The sequence below is a fragment of the Thermobia domestica genome, chromosome 16 (assembly GCF_964235325.1).
Source record: "Thermobia domestica chromosome 16, izTheDome1.hap1.1, whole genome shotgun sequence".
Classification (NCBI taxonomy): domain Eukaryota; kingdom Metazoa; phylum Arthropoda; class Insecta; order Zygentoma; family Lepismatidae; genus Thermobia; species Thermobia domestica.
In genome coordinates, this window is record NC_137469.1 from 157,621,712 (window position 1) to 157,636,884 (window position 15,173).

Genomic DNA, 15,173 nt, shown 5'->3' on the forward strand with positions numbered 1-15,173 from the left:
ATAGAGGCAGTTTGTGAACACTTCAAATTATATGCTCATAGCCAAACTCCCTTTATAAAAATTGTTACGGAAGTACCTCAGGATTCTGAAACATGGATATTTGGATAGGTCACATATTTGTTCCTAAGTAGTCTTGACCCGACTACAGCAGGTCCCATAGTTTTGGAGCAATGGACCTTCAAAAATTTTTTTTTCATGTTTTCGGCAGCCTATAACACCGAAAGGAAGCATTTGTGCACCCATTTTGGTCTGTACTTTTCGTCTTATCTTGGTGTCAGGAATCACCTCCTAAACGTTGTCGGTGTTGTTTTCAAACACCCTATATATATATATATATATATATATATATATATATATATATATATATATATATATATATATCAAGCAAATTAAAGAATTGAAGCCTCATGCCGAAGACTGCAGATATGTTACACCTCCTTTGGGGCCACACGGATTGCAATACAGTTGTGTGCTATTTTGATTAACAGGTTTGCTTGCATCGTTAACCAGTGCTCTTGTTCCTGAGGCAGCACGTTTTCCTCTACTTCTTATATCATATTCGGCCTGGAAAGAGAATGGAAATATGCTGTAAAGTTTCTATTCATATATTTATGAATTTACGAGGAGTTTTCATTTTAGATTTATATTCTGTATGTTTTAATAAAACGTCATAATTATCACAGTCCCATTTTTAAAAATAATTATGTCATTATACATGTCATAGAATCATTTATATATTAAATACAAACAAAATTATAATAAACGTTTCAGGAAGACTTTGTCCGATGAAAGCTTATCCACAATAGTAAAATAACCTATGTAGATATTATAATGAGAAATATCTACTGCAATGTCGTTTAGTTTTGTTATTTAATTTTCCTACATTCCATTTATACTGTCTATATTACTGTTAAAATTCCAAATATTGCCTATTTATTTCACGTTTTCCAAACTATCTGTAGAATCTTTTCTACACCGTATAGAAGGCCGATTGAATTAGCTACAAATAACTGGATATTTTCCATCACAGATTGCTTCCCGCTTAGTATGGGTAAAAATATGACTGATCAACAACTAATATTATTATTTCCTAGCAATTGTGAATTATTTCTAACTATTAACAATGTTTTAAGCGATTCGCCATTTCCAATACGTTCCATATATCTGTTTAAAACAATTTGTAAATCTGAAAAATTCCTTACTATATTCGTATGTATATTTTGTTAAAATATCAATATAACGCATAAATAATACTAATTCTTTTACCCAAAGAAAGGGCGTTACTATGTATCGTGATGAATACAACAAATCCTAAGCATTTCATTTTGAGCATGACTATAACATTACTATCATCATCACTGTTGTGACACATTTACAGGCCACTACAACACACTAATCTTTCTCCAATCATTTCTATGCTCAGCCTTAGTTTTTGTTAAGTCATTAAAATTTTGGATCTTCATATCATCCAGGAGCTGACACCTTCTTCTTCCCCGCTTTCTTCTTCCAGAACCTAATCCTTCCAAAGTATCTCTTATAAGGAAATTAATCTTAGAGTATCGTAACCATTTTTTGTTTGTTTTTTGCTATCAATTTCAGCATTTGTCTTCATTCACTCTTCTGAGATTTTTTATTTCTTATTTTATCTTTCCAGCTAATTTTTCCATCCTTCTCCATATCTATATCTTAAACTTCCCTATAATGGATATAATGATAACTGTAGTAAAAAAGTGAAAGTACAGTAATGTGAGTATGATTGTCCAGCTCTACATTATAACACTGGATAGAAGACTCAGATCTTGTTCTTATAGTCACGTTTTCCAAATTTGACATTTATTAAATATGTCGTGATAATTTTATGAATATTTCTTTTATTTCATTAATGATGATTGCATTTACAATAGCAAAAGGACACGTTTGATGCGGTGCATGATTCCCTTATTAATTGTCAAATTGCTCCGAAATAAGCTATTTCAAAATGGGACTCCCTGGCTCGTATATCATACAATATGTATGATTAATTGGTTATCAAATATATTTGCAGTAGAATTGTATTTTATAGATATAAAATTAGTTCGATGTATAAATTTCTAATTACATGATGCTTATTTGCCTTTATTTCGGTCTAATTTCACCCACATCCATGTGTCACTGATTATTGTAGAGATTTTTAACCGAGAAGTCTTATAAGTATTTGTTTAGGAACTAAAACTTAAAAAAAACCGCAATATAGACAATTTTAACACCAAAACATTAAATTTGAAATGTACATGTGTAACAAGTATTACACTTTTAATTATTTCATCATATCATTATGTTTGAAAATAAGCAAACATCTGAGATCGAGTTTCAAACTCTCTATCTTCAAGTTTCACCAGTTCTTTACGAAGACTCAGTGCCTCATCACACTTGGCTATCATCGCAACAAGCACCTCTTGTAGCTAGTGTCTATATGAAGAACAAGGAAAATGCAATTTTCTCTTTACGGGTCTTTCAGAATTGTGATGAATCTAGAATAACTTTTCTTGACCTCCCTGAGAGATTCTAGATTTTTGTGAACAGAATTTTATATTTAAAAAGCTTGAGTACCTTTTCTGTTTTGAAGAACAGTAACGTTATTTCAATATTCATAGTATTGATTATTGTATAGAAAATCTTCCTGAAGTACATACAAATTACAATTATTAAGATTTTAAAAATTGATAATTTAACAATTATTTTGAGTAACAACAGTCGTATTTCATAGGGGGCAAGGTGTGATATATAGAAAAACACTTTCAAACACCAATATTAAGAAGATCGATGTTTGCAACTTCTAACATTTATGTAAAAATTCAAATTATTTCCAAGAGTTTCGTCTGCTAAATATTGAATTAACGCTAGTCAGTTAAATGCATGAGATGTAGGATTGGAATTTTCACTCTTTTCAGTTATTAAAAATAAGTGAAGTTTGTGTGCTGTGCAACACAAGGATATCTATTGATGCATTTTGGACAAAATTTGTAGTGATTTTAACTTCCACATAGTTATTTTTATACTTCACTTCGGCTGCACAGAATTTACATATGAGTAAGCATGAACAAAGATAAACAAAACAAGTTAAACAAAATGGACAACAAATACAATGATTAGTTTGCTTTATGTTGTCAAATTTGTTTTTACAGTCATAAATCTTGAAGAAATGCTGTATTACAACTTCCTAGAGCATTATCAAACGAATTTTGTAACCACTCACGTTTCAACATTCTATAATTCTTAATATCCGTTTTGGAATTATGAAGCAATTATTGGTTCCGGATTGTTTGCTTTTTCACAATTTACTCATAAAAAGCATTTCTTGTGACGAAGCCAGTCATTTAAAAATGTCATCCTTATTTATATTAATATTATATTATATTATAATATAATATATATAATAATATATATTTATAATATAATATAATATAATTATATTATATTATAAAAAAATTATATCATTTACAAGTATTTATTAATTAATAAATACTTGTAAATGATATAATTTTTTTTTTCAGGTATTGTTCAATTTACTAAAATCTTGAAGGTATACAGGCGACAAGGAACAACAAATTAAAACTGATTGATACAAATAGATTTGGGGATCATTCCAACTATTTGAAAATTAACAATTCGATAAGGATTTTTTTTTTTTTTTTACATTTTTTTCCCCACTATAATCACTTTATTCTGCACACATTATTTCCAGAAATCTAAAGTCATTAAATACACAATAATATTTTTTCTTTCGAGAGTTTGGTGAGAGGAGAGTGATTACAAAAGGAAAATTTCGTCCAAAGCTTTTCCCGGAGGGAGAGTTCCTAGCATCGCTGCTACGTTCCCTCTTTGCACAGCCATACTTATCCTTTGTATAAGGTAGGATGAAGCTCGGGTGTCTCCTGTGTTAATAGCTATACGGTGTCCAACTTCATTAATGAAGTTTAGACCTTCCTGACCCCAGGACCCACAAGTTTCAATGGCTATGGTGACGAAGTGGTATTTGTCCAACAGGTTGCTATACTTTCGTCTCTTTTCATATTCTCTGCGAGTTGCAACCGTCCCAGCTTTTGTCGAGGATGAAGGAAGATTAGAGGGGGCTAGGGTATCGGTACAAATGAAATCCCATATTAAAGCCTTCCCTCGTTTCCAAGGCACCAAAGACATTCCATCAGGTCTCTTGCCATCAGAGCGACTACATCCCATTGGCTCTCTCACGGAAGGCGTTCCAGAGGATATGAGGGCTCTCATAATGAGATCGTTAACAGTGGAGTGTCGAGAGTATCTGCCAGCACTGTGAACACATGATAGGCCATGTATACCTTTCTTACCCACTAAACTTCCGCAAGCAGGGCACTGGTGTTGTTCACAGACATCTGCTCCCAAACGTAACGCACAAGCGATTCGAAAACTTTCGTCGGGAAGATGCAGCCCTAGGGAAGAAGATGGGATAGCTTGTAACCAGGCACCTGCTTCAGTGGAAGAAGTGGCAAGAAGACGTGCCTTATCTTCAGGATTGGTGGAGGACTGAAGAATAGAAGATAATCTGGAGTCTATAAGAGGAGCGTCCCATGAAGTTTGAAAACTTCTCTTATCGAAATCAGGTAGATCGAGTCCGTCGCACGATATCCACTGGGATGATATAAATTGTAAATTCGTTTTAATTTTACGTAAGGTGTGCTACTTACCTTAATGCCTACTTTCTACAGTATGTTGCCCCAGTCTCGAATCTCCATCCCCATATCCAAAAGTTTTCCTTCCATGCATTTTATGACCTATCATGCGTGATCGAAATCCGGAAAATGAGATAATTATCGACAATTTTATTCTTAGGAAAAAATGTATTCACTTCATCTACTTACTTCATTAGATGTATTTACTTCACCAATTTGATAACGAAATTAATAAAATTGTTGAAAAGGAAACAAAAGAAAAGAAAAAAAGAAAGAAGCATATTCAATAGGTCTATCTATAAACAAAGGGATAATTTACCTGTCTCCGTTTCTTCCAGTGTAGATATTTTACGACTGCAACTGTAGTCCCAATTGTTATCAAAGTAAACGCCACAACAACGAGAGCAATCACACCACTCCACGAATTATATTTAACTTTCATTGGCTACAAAGAAGAGAGAACATGTATCTTTCTGAAACCGCATTTACATCATTAAACATGAAAAACAAATACCGACCCTGTTTGACAGGCTCCCACCTGGATGACATAATAAGAGGACCTTACTCCACCCACATAATAGATTTTCATCAACTTGCAGTGAACACACAAAGTTAAGTTTCTGACTGGTTATGTAAGTAAATATAATTTTATTTTTTAAACGGTTAATTTTAAGACTTTCGTCCTCCATTTGATTTTTTTAAAGAAAAGAATCAATTAAAATCAATAGTATATATTGTACGCGATCAATGAATCTCATCCAATCTTAACCAAAATTGAGACAATGATACAACTTTGCAAACTTAATACACATGTGAAATATTATAGTTAGCAGGATTTTGGTTCCTAAGTTGTTGGCCATCAAATTTGGGTTCCGGCTTACTGAAAGGATATTTAGTATGTCGGATAAAATATGACATCCTATCGGCAATATTAATCTGATCTTGACCAAGATGATTAACCTTTGGAAGCTCAGAATACTTAAAATATTGTGGCATGCAAGCCATTGATTCTGGAGTTATTGACTATCAGATCTGTATTTGAATTTAGTGAACTGAAGAAATTTCATTAGGTCGATATAAAGAACCCACTCAATTTTAACCAAATTTGGCTTGGTGGTAGACGTTATTACCTTTGTGCACATTCGTGTACAGTATGAAATATGATGTACACATTTCGTTTCCGAGTTAACAAAAAATCAGGTTTGAATATCAAAATCAAGAAATCTCACTAAAATGTGATCGACAGAACTATTAACATTTTAATCAAAATTGGGATTATGATAAAACTTCTCGTGCTTGGTATACATATGAGGTATTATGGTATGCAGATCTTTAATTTCTGAGTTGTTGACCATGAAATTTGTAATTGGGCTCAATTTTAAAATATTTCATATGGCATGCTGCCGACAATACGAATCCGATCTTGACCAAACTTAGTGTGGTGATAGACCTCCAAGCAGCTCAGTATGCATACGAAATTCTATGGTGTGCAGAATATAGGTCCTTGAGTTATTGATAATCAAATACAGCTTTGAATTTATGAAATCAAGAAATTTAATAAATTATCATCGATAAAATTCAACAGATGTTGACCAAAATTTGACTTATTTTTTTACTAAGTCCAAATCTCAGATCCGATGGCCAATAAGTCCAGAATTAAAAACCCGCACAACATAATAATACCCACGAAACTAGTAAAACTCTACTACCATTTCAGATATGATCCTTTGGAGTTATTGGTCATCTAAGTTAGGATTTCGAATTAGTCAAATTTTTGCAAAAAAAAATAAATAAATAAATAAAAAATCCAATTTTGGAATAGTGACAGACGTTTAAGAGCTTGGTACTCATGTGAAATACTATGGTGTGTAGATCTTTGCTTCTAGACTTATTTGTCATAGAAATTGAGGTTTGGACTTAAATTTGAGTCCGAACTCCAAGGGCCCCATTCCGTAACAATTTGCGTGAATGCAACGCAGCGCGAAATCTGTGTTTGCAATAATAGGCATAGCACTTATAATTGATTTTTTTTTCATGTTTTGCGCTACGCTACGCTTCGCAAGTGTTACAAAGGTTGGTATGGAAGAACATCCTAACGCTGATAGTAAATAACTCAATAACCAAAGTCCTGTACATCACGATTTCAAATTTGGTCAAGCAGAGGCTTTTGGTTTCCGAGTTCTTGACCACCAAGTTTCGGGTTTAAACTTAAGAAACATGTTAAGGGAAGTAAGTGCAATGTGTATCTATAGTCAAGATTTGCTAAAAATCAATGGAAGGCAATTTTTCTCCTATAGGGAAATGTATTAATCATTACATTAGCATTATCATTATGTTGGACAATGTAAATAGGATCTAAGTCTTGGATACATGAATTATAAACAAATTATAAGTTTGAACTGCAGATTTCAAATATTTCAGTTAAATAAACAATAAAAGTTAAATAACAAACCTGATTCCGAATATTAAAAATGTGTAAATTAAACAATTTAACTTATAAGGATCATGTTAGATCATTGATATGTGCCTACTAACAAACTAATTCTATCATTTTTATTTTAAAAATTTTTATAGTTTAATTTTCCGTATTTGTACCACCAAGATTAATGGTAGTTTCGTGGCAAGAAATTTACCAATAAAAGCAAATAACAAACCAAAAGACTACTTCTGCTTATTAACAAGTTAGTAACGGTTGCATCTTTCTGTCTGTACAATATAACCGTAGTTTTGAAAATATAAGCATTCCTTACCAAGTTTAATGCATATTGACGTGGCATGTAACGTAATTTTTATCGATCATGATACAAGGATGAGGGAAACATGGCATAAATCAAACATGGCATAATACATTTTAACTTGAATTGTATGTAACATATTCAAATTTTTGTGTACATACTTACTGTTATTTTGTTTTTTACAGGGCCCAGTGACGTAACAACAGCGGAATCGGTCACCATTTGCAAAAACAAGTACTCAAACCACAAGAAAGCCTAACGTGTTCTCTGGTATCACAAGACATGGTCACCAAAAACACCATAGCCAATTCCAGACAGCATACCATGGACAACCACTAAATGTTAAAAACATCAAGATGTGGTATGCTAAGTTTAAAGAAACAGGCAGCGTCAGTGATATCCCTAGAACAGGCAGGCCTGGACCTAGAGCGCACTGCGCAGACAATTCAGACAGTCAGAGACGCTTTCGTGAGAAATCCCAAGAAGTAAGTCCGCAGAGCCTCACTTGAGCTCCAGATTCCTAAGACATTGGTGCACCGCATCCTACATAAACATCCTTTTCGTGCAGTCCTTACAATCAACGAATTACAGTGCTAGTTATGACTTTGCTGTTGCCATGTTGTCTGAGATTGAGGAATGTGCTGACTATCTGAAACGTTTCCTTTTCTCAGATGAGGCCACATTTCATTTGAACGGTGTTGTCAACCGACACAATGCTAGGATCTGGGGTCCGAGAATCCCCACGCTGTGTTTGAGACCGTCAGTGACAGCCCTAAGCTAAACGAGTGGTGCAGTCTTATGCACAATTAAATCATAGGACCCTTTTTCTTCAATGAAAAGTCGATCGAAGCCAATACCTATCTTGATATGTTGCAGTTATTTGTTGTGTCACGTATTCAGGACATTCCGGACTTAGTTTTCCAACAAGATGATGCGCCGCCTCATTGTGGGTTAGATGTCCGTGCCTATTTGGATACAACAATTCCGGGAAGATTGATCGGGTGTGATAGTCCCATAAGCTGGCCTCCGCGATCACCTAGCATAACACCACTGATTTTTTTTTTTTTTTTGAGATTATGTCAAAGACCAGGTTTACCAAATATTGTCCGTTTACTATAGCTTGACGCTCTATTTTAACACAAAACCTAGCTAGCGAATCTTAACAGTCCTTCCCTTTCTTTCCCCTTATGGCAATGGTAACAGTGGCACTAACTCATCAACTTTAGCACTAGTAGGGTCTGGTATTCGCAAGTTGTGTAAATTTGGAAACAAACAGTTTACTTCTTCTCTAATGTGAATTTATTGGTACAATTCTGCTAATAGTTAACTATATCAGGTTGGTCTCTTTAAACCTCGCGCCGTGGAGAGAAACCAGTAGAATAGAATTCGGATTTTAAGATGTGGAAAAGAGAGCGAGGATGAGCTAGATGAGAAAAAAGAAAGAGAATGAAAGAAACAATTCTACATTTACTTCATAAGGAATTTATGGGGGAAATAATCGGAACCTACCACCACAATATTTGCGAAAGTGTTGGCAACATAATATTTTGAAGCCTCCGTGTTCGGCCCAATTCTGGCCTTACAGAAACTAGGCATTCACCTCGTGGGACTGAGGGAAACCTTAATAAGGAAGACCAGCCAGAGTCGGGTTCATGCCCACGCTCGATCTACCTATTTTAATGTCTTTTTTTGTGTTGGACAGTGTCTAGCAAGGGCACCCAGACAATGAGGGCAAATCTGTACTGCTCAAAAATGTTTACATGTTAAAATTCGCTTTACTGTGCTTTGAACACGTAATTCAATGTGTATTCTATTCTTCTTACAGCAGCATGCTTTATTTCCTAATACTTTAAGTCTATGGTTGTTAGTAATTCTAATTATTGCATCATACTAATCCTTCTCAAAGCTCGTTCAATTAGTATGAAATTCTAGACTTGGCAGTTTGCAACGTTGCAAACCTTCACCGACAGGCAATATCTGGCGAGCAGATAGCGGCAATATTTGGCGGTTCATAGCAAATTCCGACAATTCCTTATGTTGCCGAGTAGCGAAATACCAGAATGTGCGTGGTGTTGTAATTCCCTTCTTCATAAGTTCTTCAAATTTTCCACATTTTCCCCGATATTGCTGGTAGCTAGTTATTCCTGAAGGGCCGAGTTTTTCCAACAGAAACTCATCTACTTGTTCGTGATGCTTTTCTCAGACATTGCAGAAAGTCGTCACTAATGGAGACCACGAAGGCTTACCATTGTTGTTGTATTGGACAATAGTTTTTCCCACGGCTTCTCTGGCATACAACTTTTCTCGATTACAGAGGGTTTAAAACACGAAACATGATGAAATGGGTCTTGAACAGTCACGCGTGCAAACCGTATTATATAATGCTACTTTACAAAGCCAATACAAAATTCCCAGTTTATGCTTACGGATTAAGTTTTGCAAAATCTAGCTAGATTCCATACAATTTTAGGAAGATTTTTTAAAGCTCAGCGCGTAGAACGTTTTTTTTAATTTCTAGACCTGTTTCTAATTTTTTAGGTACTTTACGTATTTTACTTAAATTACGCGTTTTTACGCGTCACGTAGAAAACGTTTTTTTACGCGTAATTACCAAACCCTGCTGGCAGCCATTAATTAATCATGTAGGTTTGAGAAGCAAGGTTTTGACGCTCGCACTACAATTGTTTGTAAACAATTTTTCATCCTAAAATGAACGGACAATACCAATGAATGATATCGCAGTATTACAACGCAGAGTTACTGAAGTCATAATATCTATCCCTCACGTAATGTTGACCAGCACATGGGTGGAATTGAAATATCACCTGGATCTTCGGCCACGAAAGGATCACACACAGAAATTTATTGTGTACACAAAAACTTGAATATGCTACATGCAATTCGCGATAAAAACTATTTGTTCATGTATCATATTTTATACCTTATAAATGTTTGTAATCAGGGAAAGAATTCTGGGACACTATATATACAATTTAATGAAATTTTTAAAATTGAAATATTTCATCCGAAATATTTCAGTAAAATTTCAGGAAAAATATGTTTTCGTTTTCATGATTGTTAAATACAGATATGACACTGGTATTGTGGAAATAAAATATAAATATAGTTCCCAAGTTTAACTGACTTTAATATGTTTCTGTATCAGAAACTCAGAATGAGCACTGTCACTGTTCGCAGAGATATCAGATTCACCACTCTCTGCATATGGCACATCGACATCTGTGTCACCATCAGCAGATTCTGTAGGTGTAGAAGTGTCTGTCTCTTCTTCACACATTCTCTGGGTTCATTCGTCCTTGAATCTGCTTCTTCCTTTTCTTCACTGAATATACACTTGGTCCTGCTGTAAAACCCATTTTGGTTACGACTCGGACTTGGTCAACTCCTATTAGAAAGAAAGATCGCTTTTCATCTCCAATAGATCTCTTTTTAAATAGTGATGTGTACTTCAGGTTATGCTTTACAAAAGTCAGTTTAGCAGCACGTTCATTTGTTAAATGGTTGCGTTTCTTTGCATGGGTGTTCTCATATGTCCTAAAGATCCTTTCACAACAAGCAGATGTAGCAGGAAGGCCAAGGACTTTGCTTGCCTTTTGTGAACTCCCAAGAATGTTATTGTCTATTCCACCAAGTTAAAGGAGTCACCTTTTACGCAGTAAACCACATATTCTTTGGACCAAACATTTTCTTTCATTCTGTATTGTGCAAATTGGGCCAGAACTTCTGTCTCATCAACATCTGGATAATGCCTTTAAATCGGTGTTAGATATTCTAGAGCGTCCGATTGTTCTTCGGTAGTCAAGTTCTTGCCTCTGTAACTTGCCTGTCTAACTCTGTAACTTAGAATATTCACTAAGAAATGTATAGGACTCAGACAGATTTGCTTACGGTTCTCGAAGAACTCCATTATGTTTTGTGCTTCCTTTAAGAACGGGAGCGCTTGAAAATGTGTTCTGGAATTTCTCCCTCAGATTGGAAAATATTTCATACATTTTGCGTATCTGAGGTTTGTCGTTTTCAATTTTAGTGATCCAGTCTGCTATTAGAACAATTAAATTATGAAAATTACTTATTTTGTCCCAGAAGATATTTTGGAGAACAAGGGCCTTGGTTGTTTCCGATAGTAGTCTTTCTTCCTTTTCATCAATACACAGACTTCTTAGTGCTGATTTGTTTTGTAGCAGTTTGCCCAAAGAATTTTCTTGCGAAACCCATTGACTCACAGCTGGTAGTTTCAATGTAATTTTCTTCCCCGTTTGGTTCTCCCAGAACATTGCGTTCACTACTGCACTGTCATTGATTTTGTTTATCACACTTTTTGTTTGGCCAATAAGGTGCTTTAGGTTCTCTGTTTTCACAATGTCCTAGATAAGCAAGTTCAGACCATGTGCCACACAACCATAAGTTGTGACATATGGATACTTTTCTTTCACTTTTCTCCATGTTGCTTTCATGTTTGCTGCGTTATTAGTTACTATGCCAATGAACATTTCTGGTCCAACTTGTTCCATCACATCAGTTATGGTTTTACCAATGTATGGAGCATCATTTTTCTCAGTTTTAGTTGGAAAGGACTTACAAAATCTAGCTCGGGTGTGGTTACAACAAAGTTAACGATACTTTCTTTCTTATGTTTATCCACCCATCACTAAGTCCAAGTGATGAAGCATTTTCTATCTTAGAATCATACTGCAACTTTATTCGATTATGCTGTATGTCCAGGTGTGAATTTGACAGTGAAAATCGACTGGGCATTTTTCATTTTGAAATGTTTCAAAACCTTGAAATATTTCATGCTCACAACTATATATACATATAATCCATAAGAATGTTTTATAGTATTGGAAAAGCAGTAATAAAAGTACTAGGAGGGTCATTTAACTCTAACTGGCAACACTGCTACGATTGGAGTGTAGTGTGGGCAGAAGACAAATGACGAACGTTGTGTGTTCTGTGGATGTGTACGAGTCAGTTCAACGCTGGTGCGGTCCCATATTACGGTGTGTATGGCGAGTAGACATTGTTAAAGTTATTGTTGTGTGAAATACAGCCCTAACGCAATGCTCAGCGTGTGTTTATGAAATTCCAGGTAGCACGAGGACGATTCACATAGGATTAGTAGAGGCCTATGGTGAAGCTGCTCTACCGTATTGAACAGTGGCGAGGTGGGTTGCAGCATTTGAGGCGGGACGCCAGTCAAGAGACAAAATGCACGATGGAGGACATATGCGAAAGGCTATGGACGACATTCATCTTGCAAGACTACAGACACTGCTTACCGGTGATCACCGCTGGACTCATAGTGAATTGGCGCAGTAGCTTAACATTTCTTTCGGATGAGTTTTCCGCATGCCAACACAAGATCTTGGCAAGAAAATTGCAGCCAAATGGGTACCCCAGGCTCTGACCGTGGTTCAAAAGTGGCATAGATGGGAATATGCTCGCCTACACCTTCAACGTTACAATGAGGAAGGTGATGATTTCTTGCACCGCATTATTGCAAGTGACGAAGGTCAACGTGGGGAAGATCCTACGAGCCTGAATTGAAACGTCAGTTGAGTGCATGGTGCTCCATACATTGCTATATCATAACTGATGTGATGGAACAAGTCGGGCCAGAATCTCCACTACCGAAAAAGGCCATGAGCCAGCAAACGTGAATGTGATGATGATAATGTTATACGACCACGAAGGCTATCATATCACATCAAATTCCACCGTGCGTTACCGTCAATGCTGCATACTACGCTTCATACCTCAGTCACCATTTGCGACCAGTATTGGTGCGCACACGTCAACACCTCCTGGAGTCTGGACCAATTCTCCTATACGACAATGCCAGATGCCATACAGCCAACCCAGTACAGACTCTGTTACGACGATGGAGTTGGGGGATACTGGAGCACCCGCCATACTCCCCGGATATGAACCCCTTCGATTATGATATTTTCCCAAAAATGAAAGAACCTTTCAGGGACAAACTGTAAATGGAATGGTGGGGGTGTGGTAGAGCATAAGAGAATATATGAATAATTAATGTATGCATATGGACTAATTTGAATACTAAGCAAAATAGAAATATTAGTTATGCAAAATCGGTAGAGCAAAAATTATTTAAAACAAGTGGTAAGTTAATTAATACAACAAAATGAATTTACTAAGTGTTAAATTTTAGATGAGACTCTAAATTACAGAGTCCTCCTGTGGTTTTACTTTAGGTTTGTAGAATCAATACTATCGCTCACGCCCAGCAACATAAACGTTATTGTTCATCATGTGCTGGTTCATAACAACTCCCAAAACAGCTGGAAGAGAAACATGTTACTAAAACTTTTAACATACCTGACAAAATCTCCTGGAGTAGAAAGAACGCACACAAGTTTCATTTTGATTGACAGCTTTAATTAACTCCTGAAGCACACTTTAATATTATACATACTTTCTTGTACACGAAAGCGGGAAGAAAAAAATAATTATTTGTGTTGAAATTTCGAATGTTATCGCCGAAATTCTTTTATATAGGCCTTTAGATTTTAAAATGTTCGTGCACGTTAATAGACTGATGATGTCACCATTGGTTGATCTTCCCGTTTCTTGGCCGCTCCTGTGTTGATTCCATCTCCTGTGTTCCCTCGTTGGCCTCGCTTCTTCCCATTAACGAGACATGTGTCCATCCTTTTTCTCGTCTCTTCCCGTTAACGAGACGTATCTTGTTGATTGAAGACATAAGCTAGATGTCTGGTATCTCCACAACGACCTCCTTCACTCCAATATAGCCTTCTTGCTGCTATAACAAGTCCTTCTTGCAGCAAAAAGCTAGTATTTTGGGAACTTATAGGCTTTTCCCAGGTTCTGTACTTTGGTGCACATCTTCTATCTAGTTATGGTAGTCGAGTCGCGTATTGCCCTAACTGCCGCGCTCCAGCCTGGTTAATTGGCTTAAATGCGTCTAACTAACTTCATCCCCTTTATAATAAAAGGGAGATGACACTGTTATCGTTTTTTAGTCGTGAAACTGTCATGAATATCGTTTGCAGTTTGTTTTCGTAAATTTTAAGTTTTAGCACACATGGTACAACACTGAAGTAATTAGTTAATTTTTATACTGAAAATGTTTTGATCACAAAGTAAGATCAATAGACTGAAGTTATCAGTTAGCTGGAGCTCGCACTGATATACAGCACATAATGGATGTAGTTAATATAGCTTTGTACACCGAGAACCGAGAACGAAGAGTATGACTTCACGTCTCGCAGTTTCAATAGCGAATCTCCTAGAGTCTCCCAGTCATTGTCTTTTTAACACAACACTTCTTGTCGTCAAAGTTTGGGCTAGCCTCAAAGCTGGCGCTTTTCTTACGACGGGGGTGTTTCGGTGAGAGGGGGTTTTCATCACAGGTCGTTGGCCTGCTTGACCTAGTTGCAACACTTTGCTCGCTTTGCACGTTGATAACATAAAAACACGAGTTTATATTTGAATTTCGACACTTTCACCATTGTCTGAAAGGATTAACCTTTCTAGTGATATGCAACATGTTATATATTTTTTTTGAAAAATAAACACAAAAATTAAATAAAAACACACCTTGTACACATCTTGTAATTTAGTTAAACGCACTCTCTCTTCAGGCTTAGCATACCCTGCTTCTGGTGAGTGTATTCGAAAGGTATCTCACCTGCATGAGGGGTTTTGTAATTTGTAGTTGTTACCAAGTGTTCATTGTTTTTCGATA

At 35.9% G+C, this 15,173-nt stretch overlaps 1 protein-coding gene across 1 annotated transcript in view; it reads right to left on the reverse strand.

Moving 5' to 3' along the window:
- Positions 1 to 388: 388 nt before the first annotated feature.
- The window catches only part of LOC145672825 (calcium-activated chloride channel regulator 1-like), a 170,910-nt gene continuing 156,125 nt past the window's right edge, over positions 389 to 15,173 (reverse strand). Inside the window, exons 20-21 of the mRNA XM_081741974.1 lie at positions 5,005 to 5,130; positions 389 to 564 (exon numbers count right to left, since the gene is read on the reverse strand). Coding sequence (XP_081598100.1) covers positions 406 to 564; positions 5,005 to 5,130 — 285 coding nt within the window. The 3' untranslated portion in view covers positions 389 to 405. The remainder of the gene's footprint in view (positions 565 to 5,004; positions 5,131 to 15,173) is intronic.